This window comes from Equus przewalskii, chromosome 2 (assembly GCF_037783145.1).
Source record: "Equus przewalskii isolate Varuska chromosome 2, EquPr2, whole genome shotgun sequence".
NCBI lineage: Eukaryota > Metazoa > Chordata > Mammalia > Perissodactyla > Equidae > Equus > Equus przewalskii.
This window is the reverse complement of record NC_091832.1, coordinates 77,320,743-77,345,215: the sequence shown is the minus strand read 5'-3', so window position 1 is coordinate 77,345,215 and position 24,473 is coordinate 77,320,743. Positions and strand designations below refer to the sequence as shown.

The window sequence follows — 24,473 nt, the reverse complement described above, 5'->3', positions numbered from 1 at the left end:
TCGAGTCCACTGCCACAACCTGAAAGCGTTTATTTCCTGTGCTAGCCAGACTGAATAACGTCGGTAACATGTGAGGTTTTCTCTTTAACTAAATACTAAGTGCACGCAGAAACACATGTGAATCTTAAATAGCTGTCCAGAAAATAAGTTTTTCTGATTTCACTAAACCGGAATATACAAAATAAGGATGAGATCCATAATTCTCCACTTAAAAACTATGTACTCTGAAATGGTAAATGATGCACACATTTGTTTTTGAAAAGGTTTATATAAAATTTTACAGAAGACAAACCAAAAGTATCTATGTGGCGTGTGTGGGGGTGGTGCAATGACTGACTATAATTACAAAACATTTTACCAATATAACCACCAGAAGGCTATGATCTTTTTCCAAGCGCTGCATGGGCATATATGCACATGTATACACACACACACACACACACCATCTAATACCACAAAAGCTGTTCTTACTGAAAATTAGGTCACTGGAGGCATGGCTGACAAACCGAGAATCTGAAGAAGCCAAGAGTACATAGTCTGAAGTAGTGAAAAATTCATGGAACATCACTTACAACTGGAAAGGATATTTCGAGGCAACACAGTATCATGGAAAGAACATGGAATTATGAATTAGAAGATCTGGGCATGGACCCTGGATCCACCATTTACTATTTGTGGGTATGATCATTGGCAAATGACTTATTTTCTCTGTGTTTTAGAGTATTTATCTGTAGGGCAAAGATAATAACACATAAGCTACCTAAATTACTTGGTTGTTTTGAAGCTCAAATAAGATGATATGCATAAAAACATGTTATAAAGTAATAGGTGATTATGCGTTATTAGTAATGGAGAAAGTCATAAAATTATTGCATGTGGTTTCAAAGGAAGATTAGGATCAGTAAGAGGGAGTTAAAAGAAGAAAGATTTTTGCTTAATACAAGAAAGAAACTTCCAAAAATAATACTGGTTATAAATGGAGTGGTCTCAACAGCTAAAAGACAATGAATTGACCAGTTTTGTGCCAAAATTTCAAAATCATGTTGGTTGTGCAGCAAAAAGGATTGTGAATCAGATGGAAGATACGTAAAACTAATTTAAAAATCTTCCAATTTTGGAATTCTATGAATTTGGATAGAGTAAAAATATTCAAATATTAATAATACAAAGAGAATCTTTGCCCTAAATTGGCCATGAGGATCCATTGCTTTGTCTATTGCAAATTTAACCCACATCAGATTTTCTAAGTAAAAATATTAACTTTAAGAATTAAACACAGGAATTTGCACCAATTATTTATTCAGTTTTTAAAAATCATAATTACCTGTTAATATAAACATGTTAATGCATGTGAAAGTCTTATGTAATTTGAATGGCATGATATAAACTTAGGTATAGGTATTATGGTGCTAGATTTTAGAAGAAATATCTTAAGAAGAAACATCAACAATCTAAGAAATGCAAACGACACCATCTTATTGGCAGAAAGCAGCAAGGACTTGAAACGACTTTTGACGAAAGTGAAAGAAGAGAGTGCCAAAGCAGGACTGCATTTGAACATCAAAAAGACAAAAATCCTACCTACGGAAGAACGACACAACTTTAACGTAGACAGTGAAGACACCGAAAATGTTAACGATTTTGTTTACCTTGGTTCAGTCATCAATTTAAGTGGAGAGTGCAGCCAGGAAATTAAGAGCAGACTGAGACTTGGAAGGGCAGCAATGAAAGAATTAGGAAAGCTCACCAAGTGTAAGGAAGTGTTGTTAGAGATCAAGGCCAAGATCATCCACACCCTTGTATTCCCATTACTATGTACGCAGGCCAAAGCTGGACAGTGAAGACGGCTGATAGGAAAAAAATGGATCCATTTGAAAAATGGTGTTGGAGGAGAGCTCCACAGACCCTTGGGCAGCCTCGGACTACAAGAAAGATGAACAAGTGGGTCCAAGAGCAAATTAAGCCTGAATTGGAGGCAAAAGTGATAAAACTGAGGCTGTTCTACTTTGGGCACATCATGAGAAGGCAGGATTCTTTGGAAAAGATAATAACACCTGGAAAAGTAGAAAGCAGCAGGAAAAGAGGAAGACCGAATATGGCACTGACTCCCTAAAGGAAGCCACAGGCCTGAGTCTACAGAAACTGAGTAGAGCTGTTGAGGACATGACGCTGTGGACATCGCTCATTCATAGGGTCACTAGGAGTTGGAGTCCACTTGGCGGCACTTAACAACAAATACTCAAGAAATGGGTAATTCAATTCATTAACAGGATGGGAACCTGGACAGTTTTTATAATTTCATCTAACCTGAATCTTTTTTCCTGCCTCACTTTTAAATTTTAGTTCCTACGTAAATACCAATTTCACATCTTGAAGGTGGCAAGGATTTCTCAGTGAAACCACTAAGGGTTTGCCCAGGATCAGCGTTCACACTGGGCACAGGGCTGCTGCTCCCTGGCTTCAGGCTCTAGGACTTTGGTTTACAACAGAAAGCAGAGGCTGACATTTTTCCAGCCAGTGTTACATATGGCTGTGCTATTGGCTATCACAGGAATATTTGTCTGCCACCAGAGCACCCATGAAAGATGTCTTCTGTCACTGATTCATTCCATTAAAATTGTGGAATGCTTACTATGTGCCGGGAAGTGAGAACACAATAGTGAATAAGACATTTTTGCATGGCCTAGATGCACTGTAGCTATCCTTGCAAAAAAAGTATAAATATTATCATTTTGTTTTGTTTTGTTTTGTCTTTTTGGGAAAGATTAGCCCTGAGCTAACATCTGCCAATCCTCCTCTTTTTGCTGAGGAAGACTGGCCCTGAGCTAACATCCGTGCCCATCTTCCTCTACTTTCTATGTGGGATGCCTACCACAGCATGGCGTGCCAAGCCGTGCCATGTCTGCACCCGGGATCCGAACCAGCAAACCCCGGGCCAATGAAGTGGAATGTGTGCACTTAACCGCTGCACCACCGAGCTGGCCCCTAAATATTATCGTTTATGTTCAATTTATGACGCATTTACTAGGAACTTGAAAATTTAAAAATGACGGCATTGAGTTTGACGTGCCTTTAAAACACCTAAGCTAAGAGGCCTCAAAAATGAATTTTGGGGGCCAGCCTGATGGTGTAGTAGTAAAGTTTGCACACTCTGCTTTGGCAGCCTGGGGTTTGCAGGTTTGGATTCTGGGTGCAGACCTATGCACCTCTCATCAAGCCATGCTGTGGCGGCATCCCACACACAAAATAGAGGAAGACTGGCACAGATGTTAGCTCAGGGATAATCTTCCTCAAGCCAAAAAGAGGAAGATTGGTAACAGATGTTAACTGTTAGCTAAGGGCCAGTCTTCACCACCAAAAAAAAAAAGACAGAGAGAGAGAATTTTCTTTTTTATGAAGAATATAAGGAACACGAGCTTCAGGAAATCAAGAAGCAAAACATGGGAAATAATGTGAATAATGTACCAAAATGACATAACAAAGAAGGGTTGTTTAAAATAAGGCTTGAATTCTAAAGCATTAACTCAAAGGCTAACTGTTAAATCTGCTAAACATAAGGCAGTGCAAATGAAGACTTCATACCAGTTATACATGTCTTAAGAACAAAGTTCTACAAGTCATTTAGCTTACATCACGTACACTCCAACAAATTTGTTCTAAACGTGATAAAATATGTTAGAGGTGGTAACCTTACACAGTTGCAATACAAAGCCAAATCTTTAAACATATTAAAAACACGTACTAACTGCATGTCATATGTATGCACTGTAATACCTATTGGTACGGTAGCAATGCTATAACATACAACTTCTAGGATGGGCCAGAAAGCCTTATTTCCATTTGGCCATTAACTCTCAAATCTATTCTAGGAAGGCCTGGAAATTTTGATATGCTTAATGAAATCCTCCTGTTTATTATTCATAGAGATCAAAAGGGATATATGAAAAGTAGTTTCCCCATGGTTAACATCTATAGATATTTTCTCTCAATCCCAAGGGTCAAGGAAAATACCTAGTGTCTTCGTCTATGCTTAAAACAAATGTGACAGCAGACTGAAATTCTTTTTTTGTGTGTATGTGTGATGAAGATTGGCCCCGAGCTAAAATCTGTGCCAATCTTCCTCTATTTTGTATGTGGGACGCCATCACAGCATGGCTTAATGAGCAGTGCATAGGGACACGTCTGAGATCCAAACCTGTGAACCCTGGGCCACTGAAGCGGAGCATGTGCACTTAACCACTACACCACCAGGCCAGCCCCAGATTGAAATTCTCAAATGTAGAGCACTGGGGATGGGTGGGTGGGTAGGAAAATGATTATATAAATATTAATATCTATATGATTTACAATTTTGATAAAAAATTTTAAAAATACAGATTTCTCTAGAGCCACAATCCAAATGTACGAAGGAAAACGCAAGTGTATTAATATAATTTACTCATAATACGAATAAAATGGCAGTGTAATTTTGGGACACTTGAGCCAATCTGGAACTGAATTAAAACTTAAAAGTCACGTTCCAAGAGAAATACTTAGCTAAATATTTAATGGTTAGCTTACATGTATCCCAATGAAATTGTTCTAAAAGTAATAAAATAGTGGTAATCTTACAGAGATGCAATACAAAGGTAAAATCACAGAGCAGATTTTTCAAAACAAAAACAAACACGTCAAGATGGGAAAACATAAGAAGAGCAAGGAAACAGGTGAGCATGTACAAGCACAGAAACGTTTTGAAACTACAGCATTTTACAAGGAAAATGTCTCAACTGAGTGACAAGTTATTTTTACCAAAAATGCTGTATCTCCAGGCAGAAATACCATTAATATAAAGAGAGTAAATACCACTGAAGGCCTCATTTCATGCAGTGCACATAGTTCAGGAAGCCTCGAGACTTGTTTAAACAATGAAAATCTGTACTTCCCCAAACCCTTAATCTGCGTTGGGAAATACCCCATGGAGAGCACAGAGAACAAATTTCACACTCTTGCATTTTATAAATACTACCATGAAACGGCTATCCGTTAAGCTGTAGCTCTAGCCTCTTCTTTGGTTTCACTGAAAATGTAAAGCTAGCAGGAGGGCATGGCAGGAAGTAATCTCCTTCACCTGTGCTCATGGCCATTGGCACCAAATAGTTATGGGGGACAGGTGGATTCTAGACTGTTGGGTCAAAACCCACTAATTGAAGCCTAAGTTCCTGCACTAAAGGATTGATGAGTTCTTCAAAAGATAAGTCATAAAGTAAACTAAACCAGTAGCATATCATTGCAAACAAGTTGTACATTTTAATATCATAGAGTATAACCAGGCATTCAATAAATAGTTCCTATCACCATTAAAGTATCAGTACAATTCTGCAAAGTAATTGAGGACAAGTTCCTAAAAGGAATATGTTTTGAATAGGTCCGCATTAATGGAAGACTTTGAATCTAGATTTTCCAAAATCCATTTTATGTTTTGCAGGTTATAATGGAAAAGTTTTTAAAAATCAATTTTGGGGATTACAAGAATGAATTTTTACATATTTTAGTATAATATGATATTTTTCCACCAAGGTAAGTAAAATGGCCAAAAGGCGTACTCTTTCATGTACAAATGATACATCTTTTACAATCTAGGTCAGATGTTTTCAAACTCAAGTTGTGACATATCTAGTGGGTTGTGAAATCAGTTTAGTACTTCTTGCTTAGCATTCTTTTTTTTGCTGAGGAAGATTAGCCCTGAGCTGAGATCTGTTGCCAATCTTCCTCTTTTTGCTTGAGGAAGATTGTCCTTGAGCTACCATCTATGCCAATCTACCTCCACTTTATATGTGGGGTGCTGCCACAGCATGGCTGATGAGTAGTGTAGGTCTGTGCCCGTGACCCACACCTGTGAACCTGGGCTGCCAAAGTGGAGTGCACCAAACTTAAAAACTATGCCACAGGGCCAGCTCAATGACTAGCATTCTTTAAAAAAAAAAAAGGGAAAATAAAATATAAGAGTGATTTCACATATTAAGTATTATTTCATAATACATACATACACATATACCACAATACATACATACACATATACCACAGTTAAAAATATAATCATGTGTGCACATGTGCATGCATGATCACACTTTAAAATGTTTTCTTATTGTGGGATCTTGGTCAAAAAGTTTTAAAAATATTGACTTAGGGAGAGACTGGCTTGGAATCAGAACATGCCAGTAAATCTGACCTTAAAATAAAGGGAACACATATTTGTTGACTACTGTATGCCAAACCCTGAGCTAAGCATTTGGTATTTAATCCTCACAACAACGCTGAAGGCAGAAACTCTTGTCATTCACATTCTGTGGGTAGGAAAACCTGCCCAAGGTTCTACAGGCAGATTAGTGGAAGAGCGAGGATTCACGCCAGATCTGCAGCACTCAAGGCCACAAGAACATAACCCCCTTCCAGTGAGGCCTATCAATAAAAAATCTTGGTCAAAGTCAGTGTCAGGGAGGTAAGGCCACCTCAGGAGCACCCAAGAACTTCAAGGAGTAAAGACTATTGCTAACACGGATGACATAATTTGTATCATAAAACACTGTTATATTCAAGCATTAATGACTACGTGTTATGTGTGCGTTATGATAGCTTGTAAGGAAAATAAATCAGAGCTCACTCTGTTTCTTCAGCTTGAACTGTTCAGTCATCGGGCAGCTGCATCACCAGGGAAGTTGAAGGAGCTTAGCTGCTTATAGACTACAGACTCAACTACCCTTTCTCCTTAGCACAGGGAGATGGTCAAATCAGGACATACCCTACATTAGAAGATCGTGCCGTATATGAGAAAGTAGAATACCTGATTTGAACTAAGGACTCATTTTACCTCAAGAGTTAAAAAATGAAAAAGTATGGGGCTGGCCCCGTGGCCGAGTGGTTAAGTTCCCGCACTCCACTGCAGGCGGCCCAGTGTTTCGTTGGTTTGAATCCTGGGCGCGGACATGGCACTGCTCATCAAACCACGCTGAGGCAGCGTCCCACATGCCACAACTAGAAGGACCCACAACGAAGAATATACAACTATGTACTGGGGGGCTTTTGGGAGAAAAAGGAAAAAAACAAAATCTTTAAAAAATAAAAAAGTATGGCAGTTTCCTAAGTAAGCACTGGGTGGTAAAGTATAGACAAAATTCTGAAGTATTAACTTTGAAAATAACACAAGTCAAGAAGCAGTATAGGATAAGGCAGCATTTTGGAAAAAAAAGAAGGAAAGACAGAAAGGGTAGTGAGGAGGAAAGAAGGAGGAAAGAGAAAAAGAAGGAAGAAAAGAAAAGGAAACTCTGCTCCTCCATTACTTCAGTAAATATTTAATATTTTTCATAAGCCATTTTGCTTTTTCAATGAGATAAGAATATCTCTCAATACATCTTCATATGGAGTTCCATATAAAGGAGATTTCACTAGTAGAAAACTCACTCCTTCAAACTCTAAGTAACTTTCAGGTAGCCATGCTGTTCTCTGCAGCTTGAAAAATAAGGAAGCCAAATCATAGGAAAAATTATGGAAGAGAATAAAAATGTACTAAATGTCCACACTGTGCCAGACATATTCACACCTACTTTGATATCCACACCATGGCAGAGTTACCAATTACCTTTCTCTTGGCCACACACATTTAATTTACAATTTTTGAAGGATGCACGATCAGGCTGTGTCAAGATGGAAAGTGAACAAAGGACAACAGTCATTATCTTAACTGACTTTCACTTAACTGACCTCCTAGTTTAGCTAGCTTTCCTACGTATGCAAAGCATGCTGCTCAATGACATCCATAACTCAAGGAAGGCTGTCAGCATCCTTTCTGCTTCCAGTTGAATTCTACACTTTCTGAGAGATTGCTGTATTTGTTCCCCAAACTACTGATATCAGTAATACTTGTTATTTATTTATTTATTTTTTTTGAGGACGATTAGCCCTATGCTGACATCCGCTGCCAATCCTCCTCTTGTTTTTGCTGAGGAAGACTGGCCCGGAGCCAACATCCGTGCCCATCTTCCTCTACTTTATATGTGGGACACCTACCACAGCATGGCTTGCCAAGCAGTGCCATGTCCACACCCGAGATCTGAACTGGCAAACCCTGGGCTGCTGAAGCGGAATGTGTGAACTTAAACGCTGCGCCACCAGGCTAGCCCCAGTACTACTCGTTATTGTAATTATCCTCATTTAAATATTATGTAACCCAATCAAATATGAGTTGTTGCCTCTTTGAAAACTCATACGAATGCTTCAGAAGGACTCCATACCAAGTGAGGTACTATAAAAAATTACTGTTCAACTAGATATGAGAGAGACAACAGTAAAATATTGGAGGAAAAATCCCATAAAATCCTAGAGGAATTCTGTACTTAGATTGCTTTAAAAGGTATCTTTGAGTTCTCATTTTTACTTAAAGAAACCCAAACTGAAAGTCCTAATTAAGGCATTCTGGCTATGATTTTTGGAAGAAACACAACAAAACTCCAATCAGCATATCCCTACTTAAAGAAAAGGTCTTGGCCCTACATGAAGTATGGTGAAATTAAAATTAAATGTTGACAGAATATGTGTGTCATTTTTACGACTCTCCACCTGAACTAACGGACCGTCCTCAGCCCCTCATGTATTCATGAACTGGCTTCCACTGAATTGTTAACTTAAAAAAGACCTTGAAAATATCACACATATTACTATCATGTGCTTTTGAAATAGTTTAACTTATACATATTATACAGTTAAATTTAATATGTAAATACTCCCACATACCATGTCTGTTGGAACCAAATTATATAAATTTTGCATGAGAAGAGATTTAGCAGCCCTAAAGTCATCAATCTATTCTGGAGAAATGAAGGGCTTTTTAAGCAATCAGTTCTGAATCTTGACATCCCTTTAAAGCTATAGATTCTATCTTGAGCTCTTAGCATCCTAAAACTTCATTAATCTCTGTCTCAGAAGCAGCAAAGCCTTATTCATGGATTTATTTATAGTGACTATTTATGTTTCACACATTCTCTTTGAATCCCACATCAAGAGGAGTGATTTGAGGTATTATTTTTGATTTTGTAATCTTTAATCTACGATTGATGTTCTACTCTAAGCTGCTAAAATGGTTCTGCATCACACTACAGAATTTTAGATGGAGACAATTAGACATCATCTAGGTCAGAATAAAAATTTCCCTCCCGACCTACGTTGATATTCTGAAGTCATTTCATGATACAAAAATGTATGCTCTCTCCTGTTATTCTTGATCGGGCCATTTTTAAAACCGTGTATTAATCAAACATCCTTTTCACTTTTATTTATGAAAGTCTTTTCATATAACACTTTCATTTAATACCTCCTACGGTGTTGTATATTTTTATTTACTCAAAAATTTCTTTTTGAGGTTGGTGGATTGCATTGATGTCACTTTCTAAGTTGTGATATTGTACTACATATAGTTATGCAAGATGCTACCATTGGGGAAATCTGGGTGAAGGGTATACAGGATCTTTCTTACAAATGGATGTCAGTTTACCATTATCTCAAAATAAAATGTCAAAAAGGGATCTTATTGAGCAAAAGTTGATTAGAAGATATTATATACGAGGATTGAAATTCACGGTTTGACTATCATTTTTCCTATTTATTTACCCTGAAGCTTAGGTAAGTTGCATTCTTTCTCTGAGCATACTTCCTCCTAGGTAAAATGGGAATAATTTCTTACAGAATTATTGTAAAGACTAAATGAGATGGCATATATCAAGAACCCAATAAAATAGTAGGTGTTCAAAAAATGGTGTGTACTATTATTATTTACGTAGGTAGGCTGGAAGTTTTTTTAGGGTCAGCTAAATACAAACCTACAGTTAAAATACAAAATTACATATATCTCCAAGGCAGATGATTGAATACTTACTTAAGCTAAATTACATCATGCCACAGCCTTGCAATATATATAAGGAAGTAAAAACCAGATGCAAATGGCACCACAACAGAGGGTCCAAGATCTTACCAAAAGACTTTGTGCCCTTTTAAAGAGTTAAGATCCTCAAATTGCTCAGTGACATGGAATTATGCCAAGCCATTCATGCCAACTAAAGACTGTGGCAAGCCAGAGGAAACAGTGAAGCTCTTTGATGTAGGAATTCTACTGGAAGAGAAAATATAACCTGCGGGTAAATGAAAAAGCGTGATCCCAAGATTTGGGGAAATCAAGTGAAATATGCAGTACGAATGCACATCTTCCCAATTAGTACTGTTCAATGACAAACTTTAGTCAAATGTACCCCTCTTGACATTGAGTCATAAAACAGTAAATTTTCTTGGCGTTCCAAAAGGTGACTAAGCAGCATGTAAACAAATTCAGAGAAGTCAGTACCCTGCAGAAGATCAAATCTGAAAGGGCTCTCCCGACTTTCAAACAAAACATTGTATGCCTGGGTAGACTTGGGAGTTCTTTTTACTACTTTTATCTCTAATGAGATTAGAATACCACAAAGCATCACTCATCATATTCCAAAAAGGAAGGAAAATATTTGTGTCAAAATGTTTGAGATGACTTCAGAAGAATCTCATCCAAAGGATGTGTCATCTGTTTTCACACCGCCTCCCTCAGGTATTCAGGTCAAGTCTGGGCATGCAGTGTCTCTAACAATTCGGAGTCTTTCACATGGCTTTCCTAAAACAACTATTTACACTCAATGCTATTGCATTAACACAGACCCAGCGGAAAAGTGCTTTTTTTCACCCTATCAGAATGTTATTCCTCTGGATAAAGGCATTTCCTCTTTAGCAATGCTATAAACACGTAAAGCACAATTTCAGAGGAGGTGTTAGACACTTCATAGGCTGACCTGGAGCTATCTACATTTATTTCCAATTCCTATCTCAGATTTTATTTTAGAGTCGTAGATAATTGCCACTTCAATGTCTTTCCTGTTATTCTTCCAAAGGAAAAAATACAGTTTTTAATATAAACCTTGGCTTGTTGAAGCAAACCTATTTGGAAGTACTTAAGGTAATTCATATAGCCTTTTAAGGTAACAGATGACAGCCTTAATCCCTCTTCTGAATAACTGGTTGCAGTGGAGAACATCAGGAAAGGTACAAGCCAGGGATTTCCACAATGGCTTTTATTCACACTTAAACAAAAGCTGATTTTACTCCATTAGAGTGGAAACACCTAGGCAGAGACAGGACCTTTGCCCTGGAGCCATGGCACAAAGACATCCCGGTGCAGGAATTTCCTCTCTCAGTTCTGGGGCCTCTGGTGGCCTATAGGCAGCCACCCTGCAAATAGCTGCGAAATGGCATTCCTCATGTACACTAGTCCTTAGATTTGTGCTGCATCTTCCATTCATTTTAAAGATTATCGAGTGTCTCTTATACTTCAGACACTGTGCACAAAATGCATAATTTCAAACTAAAGATGCTATGGGTCTTTCGTATTCCAGAACGATAGATTAAGTAGTTATTCATAGGAGACTTCCAAGGAAGTCTTGTTTTCCTCACTATGTTTGTTTTCCAATTTTATTTTCTTATTTCTTTGTATAAATTTTAGCCTGCAAAGTTTCCTTAGTGAAACAATTTTGAAAAATTCTTTGGAACTCAAAAGTTTGCTAGGGTACTCACAAGTAACTGTAATTTTTCAGTAGTGATGGAATTTGACTGATAAGTGAAATATGATCAGTGACATATTGACTCCATATGCATTTTTACTTTTTTTTTAAACATTGTGTTTACTTTGATAATGACTTTTAAAAGAGCTATGTCTTGTTTGCATTTTAAAGGTAACTGTGGGGAGAAAGTACAATTTAACCCTCTATATTTATTCCCACTATCATTTACTAAAAAATAAAAAAAATTGGTAAATTCTGATTTAGTTCACCAACTTCTCAAAAATTATAAAGCATCCACGACATCATAATCAACAGAAATAACACTTCAGTGGTTTAATAGGAAAACAAAGATGAGGAGAGAAAATATTGCATTTGTTTTTCCTTTCTCAACGATCTTACTCATATATTTCCCAAACCAGTCCAGAGCCAGTCTGGTTTTAAACAGAATTAGGAAAACTTCAATTAATATCCTCACTTCTAAGCATGTGACCTTCTCTGAGTTTTAATCTGTACAATGGTGATAATATTGCATTACAGGGATTAAACAATATAAAGGCACCCATCACAGGGCCTAATACTTCTTTCAACATATCCTCCTTCGCTTCTGCTTGATTCAACTATTTCCAAGTTAATTTCATTAAGCACTTCCTTTCTAAAATATACTTGCCTTTCAAAAATTAACCTCTTCAGAAGTATGCAACATTAAATGTACTTACCTTTTAGTTTTTTTCTAAGACTGTCAAAGGATGTAAAAATTGATGGCTATATTACATATAAAATCAGATTCAGGTGATTTCAAAGTAAACCTTAAATAAACAACAAAGCAAGTATGTCATCTTAGTTAAAGAGATAGGTAAAATTTTCAAAGCTATAGTTTTTTAATGTTCAAAGCATTCAAATACATTAATAACATTAATAGATGAATATTTGAAGACTGTTTATGAGGATAGCATTTTCTCTAATATATGGATCCTATGATGAGTTGCTTGGTTACAACTAACATGGATAATGAATGAATCATAGTTGGTATCCTAGTGGATACTACTAGACATGATACTAATATTAAAACAGAGTTCAGGATATGTTAAAGAGCTAATCAATATCAAGTCCCATCTATGCCTCTCTAATACTGAAAAAGTAAACATAATATTAGTATAACCATGCAAAGCTACCTGTATAAAGGTTTATTTTATCTGGCATGGGAAGATAATGGAGAGTTGCTCCTGAAAGTCAATTACAAAGCAGGGCACATGACACATACTGTGTCCTCAATATATCGTGCAGTTTCTGAATATTTTGTTAATCAAATATAAATTGGATCTTTAATAAAGACATTGTTATATGAATAAAGGAAAAAAAAGGAAAAGATGGCAATTTTAGCTCTGTTTTCTCCTAAAATAATTGATTCCGACAGTACTTTGAAAATGCATAATCCTTTAAGGCCAAAGAAAACTGGGAAGGAGCCAACAGCAATAAAATTCTGGGAACTAAAGAGCAGGTGGTTGGGTAGTTATTGACTTGGTAAACCTGACAAAGTTTGGCAGTGGGCAAAGCCAAGAAGCAACCACATTTACATGAAAGAACAACCAAAAAGTTCTAGAATCTGGTGGCCACGGGTACCCACGGAAGTGGGAATGACAGTGAGGCAAAAACAGGAGAAGTAGTTAAAAACTATGAAGCTATCAGATACTCCAAATCTATTTCCCTGCTGTGGTAGAAGACTGACTTCTTCCCTGTTCAGATTTGTTCCCTGCACAGAATACAATTGAGGACTTATGGACTGGGTAACCCAAGCAGGGTTGGGAGCAGTGATATTATTCTGAATATGGGGGTATGGAAGAGGTTGAGTAAAAATTATACTTAATGCTGAGACTCTCAGTCTTAATCCACTCAGCTCTCATTTCAGAGAACTGGCAGCCAGAATTATACCCTTAGAAAAGAGATTAAGGGAATCAGGGGGTTTTCAAGGAATTGACACGGCCAGCTCACAATACAATAAAGACCATAGTCAGCAAGCCCATCCGCATGCATTGATTGTCCAGTCAGCTTTCAAGTGGCCAACTCAAATTCTAGACTTAGCCAAGTATTCATTTAACTTTGAGGGTTAAATAGAGGCATTTTGACTTAAGCAAAGTCACAAAAATTTTATCTCCAAAGCTCCTTTTTCTCAGTAAATTCATGGGGGTTTTATTCCTTTCCCAAACAAGGAAAGACACTAAGAGAGAGGAAGATCCTGCAAACAGGTATCTAATGCAAGAAAATGGCAAAGGGAATCCTTAGGATAATGACAGAGGGAGATCCCCAGGATAGGTGGGCAGCAGGTCTAACGGGCAACCAGTCCAAAATGAAGCAGACCAGATTGTTTCAGCAGAGATTTCTTCTGGAAGATGAAATTATTAGACAACCTCATGTGTCTGACTGTATTGAGAGGAGAATCACACAATTTGAGGAATGGTTTGGGGATGAATCGGTGATAAATATACAGAAAGCTAAGGAAATCAAAAAATAAAACTCTAGGGAAAACAAAACAAAAATGAGCAGGAAAGCAAATGCATCATAATACACTTCACGGCTCAGCTGTGAAAAATGATTACATGGCCACCATAACACTCAAAATGAACCTGGATCTTGATATAATAAGCATAACAAAGGATGGGGTGATGGGAAGTGTCTACAGGTGTGGAAAAGGCAGGAGGGTGAAAGACAGTGAAAGTCTCACCTTCCAGAGTGTGAAGTCAGTCAATGAAGTCCATGGATAGTTCTGAAAACCAAAGAATCAAGAGATAGCAACAAAAGCATGATACATGAAGGTCCAGAGGTCAATTCTAAAAGAATCTGTTAAAAGAACTGGAAGTGCTTGCCTCAAGGAGCAGGAAAATGGTTTGGGCAGGGGAAAGTGGGGGCAACTGCTATTTCTGTAACAACCCTTAGAAAAATATTTGCCTTTTAAAACTGTGTGCAAGTATAACTCTGACAAAAATTAAAATTACATGTAAAACAAAGTGTATGAGGAGAATGAAAGATTAGTTCTTGATGGTTGGAACTGTCTTGTTTTACTCATAGTCATCACTTTGTAGAATGAATGAATGTCTACTCTAGAACTATGCCTCAGTGCTGATATTATGCCATCTGTGAATTATCAGACAAACTTAGTATTGAACTGAAAAGAAGGCAGATTGTCATTTATCCTAGTTCCATGGGTAACAGATGCTGACAGTTGACAAAATTGGTAGGCTTTAATATATAGCTTAGAAGAGTCAGTATAACAAATGCAAGTACTAAAAGTTGAAATCTATCCATCTAATTCTATGAGAAAGTTCCACTCCTTTTGCAATCCTGAAAAATAGAGAACACATGGGTATGTTAGCTACTAAATATGCATGCAGAGTTCCAATTTGTTCCATAATATATTCATGTTTGCTTGAATATGAAAAATATTTCCTCAACATCTTATTGGAAAACTCAGCATCCTGCTCAGTTTTTAGTTTAATATCTCCCCCCAAATTCAATGTGAGAATGTCTTGTATCAGAATCTCCAAGCATGTTTGATGAAAATGCAGGTAACTGAGCACCACTCCAAGCCAAGAGAATCATAATCTCTTAACTGATAATATGCATTTTTAATAAGCTGTTGGGAGGTTTTTATAGTTGATATCAAAGTTATACTAGATAACTCCCAGGGTTTTCGTTTGTTTGACTGCTTATTTGTATTTATTATATCATTTTAAATTGCAACAAACTTACTTCTAGAGAACAATTGTCTCCATCGGGTCTAGGTTGCCATATCAAAGAAGAATTTAGACAAATTGAAAGCTTGAAGTTTGATTGATTCATATTTTATATCTAAAGCGAACTAGTCCAAATTCTTATTTTACAATCCCCTTGTGTATCCATTTACAATGGTCTATCTGCCTTTTACCATTCCTACAGTGGTATCAACTGTCTTTTTCTTTCTAACTACAAATCATACCATCTGTGCAATTCTTTCTTAGATAGCTAGGAATTAACTGGAACAAAAAAGAACCAGTAGAAACAGAAGAGAGACCGTGATCTTCACGTGAAAGAGAGTGCTGTGTCCCCGAGGAAGAAGTTGGGTTGAAAAATATATCAAACATTTCTTAGCCAGGTAAGAGTTTAGTCTCTGCAGCAATTATATAATTTATTTGATGCAATCAAATATTGTCATCTCAAGACTCTCTGCATAAATATACAAGTATACTGCAGATTTCAATAAAAATAAAATCATTCAGAAAAGGGTTTCAGATTATAGTCTGGACATACAATTCTTGAAATACTTCTTCCATTCTCTAAATAGCACAAAAAATTCTATGAACAAAATTTTCTCAACTCTCTCTTAAGGTAAATAAAAATTTATTTTGAAAGGTTTAAACCTATATTTTCACTTGTTAAAATCAGTTTAATATAATAATATAGTAATGCAGTGCAATGTGTCATGAAGATTTACAATTTTAAAAAATCTTGGGTACATTCTTACATTGTTTTTTTCTACAGGATTAGTGTTATGATATTACCCTATGTATTTTTATTCTAGCCATGTTGCTTCTTTTCCTGAGAAAGTGAGTTGACGAATTTGATGCCTTGAGAGTTAGTTGGAATTTTTCTTAACCGAAACATAATAGCAGATTTGGCCTTCAGTTAAGACTTTTCTTTACATGATATTAACAATCTACTGGCATATGCCAGAAGGGACGGAAAACATATCCCCCCTACTCCTTTCTCCCTCCAACCTCAATATTCACTGAGCTGCTTTGTTCTCTGTATCCTGCATAATTAATAACTACTTTGGCAATCAGTCATGCATTCCTTAATGGCACCTCAGGCATCAAGTGTCCTTCATAGCCTTCCCCGCAGAAACCATACACCCTTCCTCGGTGCGCACTGGCCGGGCACTGACTTCACTGTGGACAAGTCATTTGCAAAATCCCTATTACGGAAAACGTGTAGTTGGGGTTATAAAGTGGCTACCATACTTAATACTATTCTCTATTATTATTTACTGTCTGGATATAATTTTACTAACAAGAATAAAAAAAAAGTGATAGCCAAACAAGTGTCACTGATGACACATAGTAAAAAAAGGAAAAGGAAAATCATAAAAATAATAGAAGGAATTTGGAAGCAACATAAAAGAAGATGAGTTTCACTGAATGGTTGTGAGTTAGAGTCTTCAGCTCATTCATCACCCCACACTCCCCTGTGCAGGCAATAAAGACAGAGGATAAAAATACATGGAGTCGATTGATATGGTAGCAACATCTATTTCTCTTAATCTAAACTGATCCATTTATTAAATGTAAAATGAGAGTAAATAAATTATTCAAAATATTATGTCATTACTTCTCATCAAAAACCTTAGATTAAAACTCTTTAAAAATATACTACTCACTAAAATCGTTTTAAAAAAGCCAGTGGTAGTTTAATCATCCTTCAAAATGTTAACCAGATTAGGAGAGAAAGAAAAATCCCCAAATCTCATAACCACTTCAAATATATATAAATATATATATATATATATATATATATATTACAAGTAATATTATACTCAAGAAGAATAGTTTCATATATAAAAAATAAAACCACTAAAAAATTAAGATTTGGATTTGTACATTTTATTTCAAAAATAGGTATGGTTTTTTGAAGTAAGTGACAAAAATACGCAATATTTTTACATTAAGGCTTTTTGTTAAATAAAACTTTTAATAAGGTCTTTTGATATCAGAAAAAAGATATTACTTTTCACCCTTTGTAGGTTTCTTAGCATTTTAAAATAATGGTGCTTATGCTATAGTATACAGAGTAAAACATACATAATCTATTATAAATTACTCCAAAATTAAACAAGAAATTTCCTCTTCTTTCTAAGAGATCTGAAATGTGTGCTGAGCACTCAGTGTGTGTGGCCTCCAAACAGAAACAAGCTTGCACTGTTTGATCTCAGTTTTGCTTCATTTCTTCCCAAACAGTCTCTCAGTGCCAATCTACCAGGTCTATTTTTCTCTTTTAGCATGAAGGAAAAGAAAAAAAATCAAAGACATTATTAACTCCTTACACACAACCAGAAAAGCTGAATACATATCGTTTGGCCTCAATTTGCATGAATTTATCTTTCATCATTTATTAATGGGGCATGACTGAGGAATATATATTTCCCTAAATAATTCTCGAAAACAGCATTAAAATGCTGAAACTTAAACTTTATGTAATAAATCTAGAACTATTTTTTCTAAAAAACTACAAACAACTAGCGAAAGGTTTTTCTAGGGTAAAATTTAGTCTGTAATACCAACTTAAAATAGTAAGATGGAAAGACAAATTTGATGTCTATCTTATTGTAAGGTACACGAGAATCAAGACAATTATGCTCAAATCATAACATTACAAAGGAAATTATATCTATATATAAAATATATATAAAATCTGTAGGGGCCGGCCCGGTGGCACAGTGGTTAAGTGCGCACATTCTGCTTCAGCGGCCTGGGGTTCGTCGGTTTGGATTCCAGGTGCAGACATGGCACTGTTCATCAAGCCACACTGTGGCAGGCGTTCCACATATAAAGTAGAGGAAGATGGGCACGGATGTTAGCTCAGGGCCAGCCTTCCTCAGCAAAAAGAGGAGGATTGGCAGCAGTTAGCTCAGGGCTAATCTTCCTCAAAAAAAAAAAACAACTATATATATAGATATATAGATATAGATATAGATATAGATAAAATCTTTAAATATCAGATCAGCATCACTTTATTCAAAATAATAAGTAATCCCTTGTTTAACTATATGCTCTATTATTCATCAGTTGAGGGAAAAAGAGTGGGTAAGTCATCTTAATTTTTAATGGCAACATGTGGCAAAGATGGTTTCCAGAATTTTAACTAATGTACTAGAACACTACCACTAAGACACATGGTAATCAGAGCCATGGAGTCTTAAAGGTTGGCTAGAATCAAATATCCATTCATGCTCCCAAAGAAGGCTGTGGTTATCTCCCTTTCTTGCCAGATTTGCAGAATATTAAAATAAGCTTTCTCCATAATTTGTCCCAGAAAAGTATGTGATTAAACTCAAAAGTTTTTTTCTGTGTATGAACAGATGCAAAATATTCACTGGGTTAATGATAAAAAGCAGGTAAGGATGATTATACACATTAATGTTATAATGTCATAAGAATGCACTAATTTCTTTAACTACCCTGGATGTTCCACCCCTATCTCCCCCCAAAAAACAAAACACCAAACCAGTCTAATTCTTTAAGTGGGGCGAGAATGTGCCCTTGGTAATACAGCCTAATGTATCAGGACCAGGAGAATAACTGGTGTCATTATTGTGATGCTCGGTTTTCTACTCTATGAATCATCACCACTGTGCAACAGCAACAAAGATAACATATAGTAAATGAGAAGTTAGTGCAGCTCCACATGGGTTGTAGACAACTCTAAGGGGATATGGCTGAATTTCTGTGGAACAGTAATGAGCAGCTGGAATGCTGGCTTTGTGCTAGGCACTCAGTTAACAAACCTCAAAGCAGGAAGTCAACAGTCTACTAAGGACTTGTGGTTAATATCATTCTTATCATTACAAAGTTAAGAAACCATGGTGACCAGTGGCCCCTACGGTCCTATTTTGCAGCGGTGGGTTTGCAATCAGTGAGATCATTGCCTCTGGGGAAGTGGGTGTGCTAATTATGACAGTCATCCCTGGCAAAAAAGCAAAAAACAAAAGTCTCAGAGATGATCCAGGGGCTCGAAGGGGCACTTGGCCCTGAGCAAATGCCACAAGAACTTTTAAGTCTGCTCTCCAAAAGGCAAACTTTCTTCCCTTAGGCTTTCATTCATTGACACACAGATAAGATTGATGGATTGCTGCCCAGCTTGTAAGTGTTGTAGGGGGGAACTGGAAGGAGGAAGGTCATTTAGCAATATACAATGATAATTCAAAACATTCTGTAAGGCTTAAAAGCAAAACCACTTGTCAAATGTTCACTCATCAAATCTCACCGTTCTTCGGGCAGTTATTGAACAGAACGAGTGTGACTGTATGAGAGGAGAGATAGAGATAGAAACCAAGACAAAGGTAGATAAATTGTCGAAGTAAATTTAAACCCAAAAGAATCAAAGCTTGTGAGACTGTAAAATTCATATACAAGCAATCATTCCAGAAAGCTCTCTGGTAAAATTAAAATCACCAAGTCACACTTACTCGGCAATGTAGGACCCTACCATCATGTTCTCTTGTTTCTTCCAGCCCCAAAGCCCACTGTTTTCCTAAGCTTAAGGCAGATGAATATAAGAACTCTGATGCTACTTCTCCACATATCTCCACTTTCTGAAGCTCACCACAGGCTAACTTAGTTGCCACACAAAATGTGGCTCAATAGATGCCAGGAGAGTGTCACTTCTCAGCCGACCAAAGTCCATTTTACAATTTATCAAATTATCTCAATAACCATTTTAAAATGCATTGAATTTAATTTTAATAATGCAACCAGTGATACACATTTCACCTAAAGTCTTTCAGATGCAGTTCAGATGCAGTAAATGTCTGGTGACAGGTCAAATCCAGGTGGCAGGGTCTTTCTCAGTCAAGAGGATGGGTGGTTCTTTCAGTGGATCCTTGTGGTTCGTTATCTCATTACAAGGCTCACGAATCAGATATACATTTACAGATAAAAACACAAGTGTCAGTGAATCTTCTATTAGTTAAGCTGGGGTGTTATATGATCTACCCAGCATTCAAATATTTACTGAGAGCCTATAATGGGCCCAGAAATGAGATAGGCACTATAAATTTCCAGTGTTTTTATCTTTACATATTTCATGGAATCCACACAACTCCTTGGGTTACACAACCAGATAATTCACGTGGTCAAAAAATCAGAAAAAGACAACCCTTAGTGCTGGCATATGCACTTTTTAACTTTCATGTCTTATTCTGTAGCCTGATAGTAGATTGCTATTTATACTCATTTAAATTAATATAATATGAAGAGATTAGTTCATTTAAAATACAAATATTTTCTCAGTTTAAAGTTTATTTATGTCACAGGTTTGGGATAAATAAAACTTTTGCTGTGATATGAGACTCACTATTATGTCCTACAGTAAAATTTAATTGTTTCATATTTAAGTATGTAAGAACATTAGATGTGCTAAAACCCAAACTGAAAATGTGGACTGTATAACTTTGTCAAAGTGCAGCCTTGGCTCCCAAGGCCATCTTATCAACTTAAGAAAAAAATTAAGTTCATAAATTCTGTGAAACAGGATACTGTGAAAGTGTGTTAAATAGATTCTTAGTGACTTTATTCAGACAAATAATCACAGTATGAAAATATCAGCTGTTTTTTAAAAAGTCCATCCTTGTCTACTATTAACACTTTTCATTTCTAGGTAAAATAGTAAATTATTTAATTAAGAAAAGTTTTGGAAATTAACAAAGGAAATGGTAGAGAATCAATACTGGTAAAAAGTTATTCATAATGGAACAGAGACACAGATATCTCAAATAATCTATATAAGGAAATTGATGAAGATTCACAATATAAGTTCATAATACATATTTTAGGGAGATCTCCCTTAACTTCAGTTACACACAATAAATGATTCTATTGTTACTAAATGACTAAATTATCATTTTCAAACTTCAGTTTGCATGTTAGTGTTTCTTTTCAGCTGCATTTCAAACAATACTTAAATGTCTTCATTTAGTCAGTTGCTTAAATAACGTTCAGCAGACTTGAGTTTGGCATTCAAAAATGGAAATTTCTGCTTAACATTATAATATGAATATAATAAATAAAGTTAAATATTGGTTTCATATTTTCTAATTTGCCTCATGAATTGCTAGGTTGCCATGTGCAGCATTTTTACACCCAATTAGAGTATACATGCTCACGCATGCAGACCACACCATGTGTGTTCCCAGTGTCCTTACTGATGTGCCAACACTCCTGTCAAAATCATTAAAGATACCAATTTTTATATTATTAAATGGTGATATTATTGGTCATATTTCAAAACTATACTAGATGACATCATCAATTTGTATAAATACTTCTGAATTAGTATTATAAGCAGAATGTGATAAAAATAGCAAAAGAGTTGGAATATTTGTGTTGTAGTACAACAAATAGATACATGTTTGAAATAATACACAAAATAAGGGGTACAAGCAAAAACAATATAACTAAAAACACAGCCATGTATCACTTAACAAATGGGCATATGTTTTGAGAAATGCGTCATTAGATGATTTCATCCTTGTGTGAACATCCTAGAGTGTACTCACACAAAACTAGCTGGTATGGCCAACTACATACTTAAGCTATATGGCACTAATCTCATAGGGCGACAATTGTACACATGGTTCATCACTGACCAAAATGTCAATATGCGGTGCATGACCGTACAATAACAATTATAATTAGACAAAATAGATGTCTTAAATTCCAGTGAGAATTTCAAAACTTCCTTTTTGGGGCACACAGGACCATAAATATTATCTAAGCAGGATAAATATTAAGATAAGTAGGAAAATAGAACTATATTTAAAAAAATATTTTACTAATACATTGATTTGGAAAGAATTCATACTTCTTTCGTTTAGCTTTATCCAGAAAAAGATAAAAAGAAAAATGTTATGTACATATGTATAAACAATACATCCCAAAACACAGATTTTTGGTAAGTACAGAAAAAAATAACGCCACCTTAAGGGGGAGAAAAAGTAAAACATCACATAAGAGCATGGGCTTTTAGTACAATACTGACATGAATTTAGTTAAAATAGTATTAATGTCAAATAGTGCTGGCTTTCTAGCTCTGCAATGTATTAATTCCAAAAAATATATATGAATTTGAAAATAAGAACCATCAGAATACTGTGTAAGCTTCAAGATTTACATCTTTAAAGTAAAAGTAACATTTAGTAAAATGCAAAAGTATCAAATAAGGAAAGATCACTGCTAGCAAACTAAAATCATATTTTATTGTTTAATCTGATTCACAGTTGAAATTAATTCAGGAAGACAATATACAGTCCAAATTTTATGGTGATCCCTAAGTGGTAAGAATAATAAATACACAAATTTTCCTATTTTTTTCAAGAGAAAATGCTATCTACTCTATGTAATTTCCCATCAACATTGAAATACCAGATAGTGAGTTGTGGCACAGTGAAGGGTATGCTACAGTTTTCTAAATGTTGTAAAAAATATATTTTATTTCATTGCATTGATAAGGTATTTAACATGGCGGATGATGACGAAATTCAAGTTATTTATGATAACTATGCTGACATTTACGAAAAAAAGAATCAAACAACGGAAAGGTTTCTGTTTTTTGGTTGTCTGGATTCTCCTGCTTAGAAGGGAATAAAATAAACAAATAACTGATTCAATTAAATAAGTGGACTCTTATTTACTTACTGGCATGACAATGTTGTAGTGGATGCAGAACCCCGGTTCAGAAGGAAAATATTCATCAGAAACAAATCTTATCCTGATTTGATTTCCTTTAGAAATCTGTTTTCCTGGCACAGTGCCAGAACCACACCAGCGCCCTAATATCGTTCCATCACTGGGTTCCTCAACTTCTACAAAATCATACCTGCAAAGAGACACAGAGAAAGAGACATAAAGTCATGATCCGTTATTCTGGCGATTCAAATTCCATGTCCGTGAATGCAGTGAATCTGTGGACAAGGGCTATGAGTTCATCCCAAATTTAACTGGGTAAATGTAATCAAATATTCCAAAGAAGAGACACAATGGAAAATGCATTCCTAACTAAAGAAATAGGAGTCTTCTGTTCTAAGCATTCTAGTTTTACTGTTAAGGAACTCCAAATCCATTAAATAACCATCTCAAAACTTAAATATTTTGTACAGAGCAACCATATCTGACAGTCAATTCATGAATTATTCAATTTAATTTTTCATTTGGACATGACAGTCTTACTCCAATCTTATTTCCTATTACTAGTGTCCCTAAATTTCTGAGAGTAGCTCTTTTACCCTAATCAGGCCCCTTGTCTCTCCCTTTCCTCATTTGCAATGCAAGCTTTTCTAGAACCACTTCATTATAAACACATCCTTCAAGTCTCACTTTGTACCGTACTGTCTCTATGGGACCTTTCTGGGTGTTCTCAGCTCACCAACATCTTTCTGTTTTTGATAACCACAATATTAACTATACATATGCAACTGATCCATCTTCTTAGTTAAGCTGTTACATCCTTGAAGAAAGGAACCAATTCTCATAGACTTCTGTTTTATACTGCACTATGCACAGTATCTTACACATAAGGAATCAATGATTAATTTTTTCTTAACAAATGTTAACTTTGGTTTGGAAGTTTTAGATCAGCGGTACTCATCAAGAGCTGCTATTATTCCCCTTAAGAGAATGTTTCAGAAATCTGTAGAGACTTTTTAGCTTGTCTCCATGACTAGGTGTGAGGAGGACAGTGAAATATTGTGGGCAAGGTACAAGGATGTTCAACAATAGAAAGTCTCAAAAAAACCACATTTGTCCCACATCCTCCAGGTCTTTTAAATAGTTCACTGGACATTTGTATAGGTGAAATTTCTGCTATCATTCATCTGAGTCTAGAACTTAATATTGTCTCACATATAAACACAAATATGTTTTACTGTTTAAGGCATATTTTCCAGAAATTCAACTATCAAATAAATTCAAAAAAATTTTAATACCTTGGAACTTTACCAAGAGTTACTCAATATTTTGGAAAACCATATCACTAACAGGAACATTGCTTATACTATTTGCATCACAATTAAAACAATTAAACATATCCAAATTAGTCCATATCTACAGCTGTCATAATCATGAG

At 35.8% G+C, this 24,473-nt stretch overlaps 1 protein-coding gene across 6 annotated transcripts in view; it reads right to left on the bottom strand.

Moving 5' to 3' along the window:
• PDGFC (platelet derived growth factor C) overlaps positions 1–24,473 on the bottom strand; it is a 207,751-nt gene that overhangs the window by 29,689 nt on the left and 153,589 nt on the right. For 3 of the 6 annotated variants that reach the window (XM_070608823.1, XM_070608820.1, XM_070608822.1), the window contains 2 exons: positions 23,048–23,228; positions 14,329–14,370 (listed from right to left, as the gene is read on the bottom strand). In XM_070608823.1, coding sequence (XP_070464924.1) covers positions 14,329–14,370; positions 23,048–23,228 — 223 coding nt within the window. The remainder of the gene's footprint in view (positions 1–14,328; positions 14,371–23,047; positions 23,229–24,473) is intronic. The other 3 variants (XM_008514442.2, XM_008514444.2, XM_070608821.1) reach the window with 1 other exon arrangement.